The sequence below is a fragment of the Colossoma macropomum genome, unplaced genomic scaffold (assembly GCF_904425465.1).
Source record: "Colossoma macropomum unplaced genomic scaffold, Colossoma_macropomum, whole genome shotgun sequence".
Classification (NCBI taxonomy): domain Eukaryota; kingdom Metazoa; phylum Chordata; class Actinopteri; order Characiformes; family Serrasalmidae; genus Colossoma; species Colossoma macropomum.
In genome coordinates, this window is record NW_023494787.1 from 34,470,504 (window position 1) to 34,477,734 (window position 7,231).

The 7,231-nt window shown below is 37.2% G+C and overlaps 1 protein-coding gene across 1 annotated transcript; it reads right to left on the reverse strand.

Moving 5' to 3' along the window:
• Positions 1–581: 581 nt before the first annotated feature.
• LOC118805099 (SLA class II histocompatibility antigen, DQ haplotype D beta chain-like) lies at positions 582–6,544 on the reverse strand. The gene is made up of 2 exons (XM_036565706.1): positions 6,381–6,544; positions 582–921 (listed from the first exon to the last, which is right to left on the reverse strand). The coding sequence occupies exons 1-2, from the start codon at positions 6,523–6,525 to the stop codon at positions 602–604; spliced, it is 465 nt and encodes a 154-aa protein (XP_036421599.1). The 5' UTR covers positions 6,526–6,544; the 3' UTR covers positions 582–601.
• Between the last annotated feature and the right edge of the window lie 687 nt (positions 6,545–7,231).

Sequence of the window (7,231 nt, forward strand, 5' to 3'; positions counted from 1 at the left end):
GCATAGTTTTGAAAGCGTTTAATAAGATTCAGTGTGGAAACAGTGACTGATAATGAGGTAGCCTACTATGAAGAAAAGCTTGCATCCAAAAACTTCCCATAGACAACTTACTTGGTATGTCTATGTTTCAGCATTTGCTGCTGAAAATAAATTGGTAAACAAGTAATTAATCAACAAATTAAACTGAGTAACTGGAGTCAAATCCATTTATGTAACAGTAATAGTAGTTTTTTTATGGAAGGATGGATGTATGAACAATTGAAAGGGAAAACATAATAATTATGGATGGGTAAAAAAAATCCTTAAGGAGACACTGACAGTTGGTGCAAAACATGTATTTGGCAGTTAGTTTATTCACTGTATGATGCAGGTCACTTTTCTGCAAAATGGACCTCACAAATTTTTTTATTCTATTTCTATATTCTATATTCAATTTCATATCAGACAAACAGCATAATACTATAGCTGTTGGTAACTGGCTTGAACTTTCATAATACCTGATAGTCAGCAATCATAGTCAACACAAGGTTGTTTTTTCAGTTTGTGGGAAGGATTTTTTCAAATTGCACATTTACATTTACGTCTCATAAAATGGCTGAACCTAAATAACATGAACCCTAGTTCCCTGACAGAACTCACCCCATAAAACAACCAGGGGCTTCTTGAAACTACTATGCTCCACTTGACAGCTCACTTTCTCCCCCTGTTGAAGTACAAGCTCCAAGTATGAATGGAACTGGTATGTCCAGTCCCCACTGGCCATTGTCTCAGACTGGAATATGCCCTCATTGACCACTGTCTCATCCTTCAGCCAGGTGACAGCAATGTCTTTTGAGTAGAAATCATACATATGGCATTCCAACATGGTCAGCTGACCATAGCGAGACTTCTCATTGAAGCTCACTGCAACCACAGGGGGCACTGTAACAAGAAAAAATAAATTAAAAGTGAAAAATTTAAATTGCAGAGTTATATGATGATGATGAGAAAACCAACATATTACAGCGTTTATTTTGAAAAAAAAGGACTCTTAATGAGATAGCTCAGCACTGGTGATTTTGATTTGTTAATTAACTCATTTCATATATGAAGCTGACCTGATCAATAGTCATTAGGCCTTCTTGATTTGTGACCACTATAAATGTATGCATCTACATCTAAACCTACATCATTGATCAAATATGGATTTTTAAAATGTGAACCTTTGATAAAAACATCCTAGATTCAAGCAGTCATACTTACAAATTGTTCATGGTAGGACAAAAAACATTAACAAGTGTTTCAAACACTTTCATGAATGCTTATGATTTCTTCTGGAATAACTTTCTAAAAATGTAATCTGATCTTTCATAAAAATCATATCCAATGATAAAATAAATCCAATCAGTTACATTTAAAAGCACACAAAATATTTAAAAATGCTTTATCTTTACTGACCAAATGATCTAATCAATGAGGGTAGTAAAATGAAGTTAGAAAATACATGCATGTAATTCTTTTCTATATGGGGTATTACTGCAGACAGTCTGCAGAAGAGTTACTGAAGTGGCAGATGGGGGGATTTCAAACATCTGAAAGGAGTGAATGAAGTTTAGGGCCATGCACAGACTCCTCCCATGTCTCCTCCTCAGAACCTGCCTAATCATTAGTCCTTCCACCTGTGTTTAGATTGTAAAGTCTCGCAAGTCTTTGTCTATATAGCCCTCTTGTTTCACTGGACTTTTGAACTGTCTTTTGTTTCTTTACATGACTGTTTCTGTGTTTATTTTGTTTTATGTTAACAGTTGCTTCACTTACACTTATATCCTGCCTCAACACCTCCCTCCCTTGTGACAAACCGAAACAAAATATAACAAGGACTCTTACAACAAACCACATCAAACATGATTAGGCTGGGAATTATCTAAACGTGTATTTCAAGACGCTTCCAGTCAACCTTGCATATCACTAATATTGCAATCAAATTAAAATGTTTTTGATAGTTAAATATGACTGAAGCCTTTAAAAGAGTCATTCGATGCCAATGCTAGCCCTCAGTCCACACAAAGACATAGCTGGCTGCATCTGGCTGTGCAAACTGACCGACTAGTATAAATAATGGCAAATAATGTAGTTACTTTTTTTTTTTTTAAGCATTTATTTTCATTTTAAAATTAGTAACAGGAGGGTTACATCGTACAGGAGGAGGATTTCTTAGTTTTTAAACATACAATTACATACAACAACAGGTATCTCACAAGTTGAACCAGGTTAGTCTTGGTCCTTTTCAAAATAGGCAAATAGAGGACCCCATATTTTATCACACAGCTCTAACTGTTCATTTTTTAAAAATCGCAGCTTCTCCAAATGCAGTACATTGATTAGTTCCTTTATCCACATTTCATATGTTGGTACTGACTCTTGTTTCCACATTTGTAATATATTTTTTTTTGCAATAACCATACTAAAAAGAATGGCCTGGCGTTCATGTTTCTCCACGGTTACCGAGTCATTGGTTGGTCCCAACAAAGCCCAAAGTGGATTAGGTTTCCAGTCCCTTCCAGATGCTTTTGACAGGCAATTAAAAATACTGCCCCAAAATGTCTGTAGCTTACTACATGCCCATAACGAATGTATCAGTGTACCTTCCATTGCATTACATTTGTTACAGAGAAATATTTGGAAAAACCTTGTGAAGCTTAGTTTTACAGAGGTATATCCTATGCAGGGTTTTAAACTGGACTACATTATGTCTTACATTTATTGAGCAATTATGTATATTCTTCAGACAGATCTCCCATACATCGTTTTCTATTTCCATTCCTAACTCATTTTCCCACAGAAGCTTAATTGACTCTGTACTAGTGTTTATATGTCCTAATAATATTCGATAAAAATTGAAGACTGCCTTCTGGTCCAAAGGATTAAATCGGTTAATTTCTTCAAGTGTATTATGTAGATAAATGGTCTGAAAGTTAGTCAGATGTGACCTTGCAAAATCCCGGACTTTTAAATATCTAAAGTGTGAGACAGGGAGTTTGTACATTCTTTGAAGTTCAGCAAATTTACCATCTTTATACAAGTCCCTAATACATTTTATCCCACTTTCCTTCCATTGAGTGAACACAATATCATTTAAAGCAGGGGGAAAGGCATGGTTTCTACATATGGGGCTATCCAGGTATGTATCTGGACTATCTATATGTGTTTTGATTTGCTTCCATATATTAAGAGCACTGCTTATTATAAAATGCCCATCATACAATGATTTATTCACTTTATTAGGGCTGTTAAGTATGGCAGGTAGTGTGGTTTTATTGCAGAGAGACCTTTCTATTGACAACCATGCAGGACAGCTGTAAAGTCTGTCGGGCCTTGTTTCCACCATGAGAAAATATTTAAGTTTGCTGCCCAATAGTACAGTTTAAAATTAGGTATACCAAAACCACCTTCTTTTAGTTTACATAAATGTTTTTTAGATATCCTTGGTATTTTATAATTCCACAGGAATGGTGTTATCAGTGAGTCTAATTGTTTGAACAAATTGAGTGGGATAAAGCATGGGATGGTCTGAAAAACATACAAAAACCGTGGGAGTACCATCATCTTAACTGCATTAATTCTTCCAGCCAGTGACATGGGTAAAGTCTTCCAATAGTCAATATTTTGTTTTAATTGCTCTATTTTTCCCTCCCAATTTACCCTTAGCAGGTCTCCTGAATTTTTTGTTACCCTAACACCAAGATATGTGAAACTGTGGTAAGCTATTTTAAATGGGGTAGACTGTAAAAACTGCACATTCACATTTTGTGTAATGGGCATCAATTCACTTTTTTCCCAATTAATTGTAAATCCAGAAAATGATCCAAAAGTATTTATCAGGAAAAGAAGTGGAGGAATGGACACTGAAGGGTTGGAGACATACAACAATATATCATCAGAATACAGAGATATATATTGCAGACTTCCCTTTATCTTGATAGGCATTATTTCTGTATGCTGACGTATGCTTATAGCAAGTGGCTCTATAAGAATAGCAAACAAATATGGGGAAAGACAACAGCCTTGACGAGTTCCTCTGTATACTGGGAAAGGAGAAGAAATATTTTGATTGGAAATAACTGATGCGTTTGGTTGTTTATACATAATTTGTATCCACTGCAGGAAAATAGGTCCAAACCCAAATTTCTCTAAGATATACATCATGCATGGCCACTCAGTCTGATCAAAAGCACGTTGTGCATCGAGAGAGATGACAACAGCTTCCATCTCATGTTTGGCATATAGAATGTCAAACAGACGACGGAGATTGAAGAAAGTATGTCTACCTGGCATGAAACCTGACTGGTCAGGATGTACAATTGAGCCTATGTGATCTTTTAACCTATTCGCAAGTATTTTCCCTAGCAGTTTGGTCTCTATAGGTATTAATGAAATAGGTCAATAGGATGAGACTAATAAGGGGTCCCAACCTGGTTTTGCGATCAGAGCAATATTGGCTCTGTACAATGCTGGAGGAAGATTAGATGTTTCCAATGAATGCCGAAACATGCGACGTAGTAGTGGACAAACTTCTTTGCTATATTTTTTATAAAATTCTATACTAAATCCATCTGGGCCTGGGGCTTTATTGTTTGGAAATGAAAAAATGGCTGCATGTATCTCCTCCAGCATTATTTCTGCATCTAAAAATTCTACAGACCCTTCACTCAGTTTTGGAATGCTAAATTTGGAGAAAAAACTGTTCATGTCACTTAGTCCACCTTTGCACTGTGATTTATAAATTTCTGTGCAAAACGCTGATTTATTGCTTTAGGGTCTGTCAAGATGGAGCCATTGCTTGATTTTATGCGATGTATAGCTTGTGCAGCTTGGGTTTTCCTCAACTGGCGGGCTAACAGTTTGAGGTTTGTCGCCTATTTCGAAGTGTTTTTGTTTGACCTGCTGAAGTAATTTAAAAACATCTTTAGACATAATCTGGTTATATTCGTATTTTAGTTTCATTATATTATTCAGTATGCTAGTTTTTTTTAGTTGCTCTGTATGTTTCCTCTAATTTAGTTAATTTGTCATTAATTTCCTTTAGTTTTGCCTTTGTTTGTTTTCTTTGTGATGCTTCATATGCTATTATGTCTCCTCTAAGGACTGCTTTCATAGACTCCCAAAGCATAGAGTCATGTACATCGCCTTTATCATTTGTGTCTAAGAACTGTGCTATTTTCTCTGCCAGGAACTGACTGAATTTCCCACTTTGCAACAAAGAACTATCTAAGCACCAACGATATTCTCTTTTGACCACACTGAAATTTAAATCTACAGAGTGGGGGGATATTATTATGTTATGATACTGGGATGAGGTGGCTGTGGAGATTAACTTTGAGTCTAGAAGAAAATAATCTATTCTAGAGTAGGATTTATGGACAGAGGAAAAGAAGGAGTAGTGTCTGTCTGATGGACGAAGCAGTCTCCATATATCTACTATGTTTAAGTTATCCATATATTTGCTCAACACTGAACTTGATTTTGATGTATGAATTTGGCTTGGTTGTCTGTCTAATACAGGGTCAAGGACACAGTTAAAATCTCCACCAATAACTACATTACTCTGTGATAAATCAGGAATTACAGCAAAGAATTTCTGGAAGAATGCTGGGTCATCAAAATTCGGACCATAAATGTTAACAAGTGTAACAGGTGTCAAGTTGATAGTCCCACACACTATAACGTATCTACCATTCTGGTCTGTAATAGTTTGCTTGTGTCTAAAAGGGGTGTTTTTGTTTATGATTATAGCCACTCCTCTTGCTTTCACGTTGAAATTTGACTGATATACATATGATGCCCATGTTGGACAAAGCATTTTATGTGCTGCTTTTTTTATGTGTTTCTTGGAGGAAACATATGTCTGCTTTTAAGAATTTTAAATGTGAATAAACTTTGCCTCTTTTTACCGGGCTGTTCAGACCTCGTACATTCCAGCTTACAAATCTTGTGAGCCTATTGCCATACTTGGCGTGCTGGCTATGTAACATATGAGTATTTCCTGTCATGTAATCGTAAAGAAACCTTTAACAGTACAACTGAACCTCTGGATTCCATTACAAATGTCGATGTTAACCCTCTAAGAAACAAGAACAAATAAGAGAACATTTTCACTCTCCCTTTCCTAAACAACCTCCCCACTTCCGTCTTAACTAAACTACACCTTAATTAACGCCAGTAACGAACTAAATCGTATACGCTGTGCACCTTCTTATGAGCTGAATTAGCTACGTTACGAAAAAGTCCGTCCCCTTCTTGTGAAAATATAAGTGAAATTTAAGTCCTCGCCTTTTAGATGAAACTGAATTCAGTCCGAAACCACATTAAACTTCAAAATAGTGCTGTACAGTCTGTCTTACATTCTCTACCGTTTCTCCACATGAGCAGGTTCACCAGTCTTTCACCTTCGCACGAAGGAAATTCTCTGCCTCTGCTGGCGTAGTGAAGGTTGATGTGTCGTCTCCTGCAGTTACAATGAACCTTGCGGGATGTCGAAAACCACATCTTATGCCCCTTTCACTGCATTTCCTCCTAATTTCACTGAATGCTTGCCTTTTTCTGATGGTGTCGGAGGCCAGGTCCGGATAGACAGACACCCGGGATCCCTTGTAATGGAGCTGCTTCTTTTGTCTAGCCAAACGTAGCACAAGTTCTTTGACCTGACAGTGATGGAGCCGGGCTATGATAGGCCGTGCCTTACTCTCGATAGCCGGCTGCAGGCTCCTGTGTGCACGGTCGACCTGAATTGGCTTGCTGAAATGCTCACTTCCCAGAATTTCGGGGATTAATCTGGCAACAAATTCTGTCGGTCTACCGTTCTCCTCCTTCGAATTCGGATATTTTGGCGACGGGAGCGCGACTCCAAGTCCTCCAACTTAGCCTGCAGCCGGGTTGCATCCTTTTGTAGCGCCGCACACGTGTGCTCCAATTCCTCAATTCGTTTTTCATGCTCCATTGAAGCCTCTTCTGTTGTTTTCACCCGCACTGTGATATCTGAGTATACACTCTGATGTAAAGTGGCTCATTTGAGCTCACAATAAATTAACTACAACCCCATTTCCAAAGAAGGTGGGACACTATGCAAACTGTAAATAAAAACAGAATGCAATGATGTGCAAATCATTTAAATTACTGCGTGGGCAAATAGTGCAAAACAATTCAAGAATAAGATTCCCAATATAAAATAATAAAGAGATTTTGGGGATTTTAT

Coding starts and splice junctions, on each gene's coding strand:
- LOC118805099 (XM_036565706.1), bottom strand. CDS start 6,525: ATGTGGTTTTCGACATCCCGCAAGGTTCATTGTAACTGCAGGAGACGA. Junction 922..6,380: donor GTGGAGAAACGGTAGAGAAT/GTAAGACAGACT, acceptor TTCTTGTTACAG/TGCCCCCTGTGGTTGCAGTG.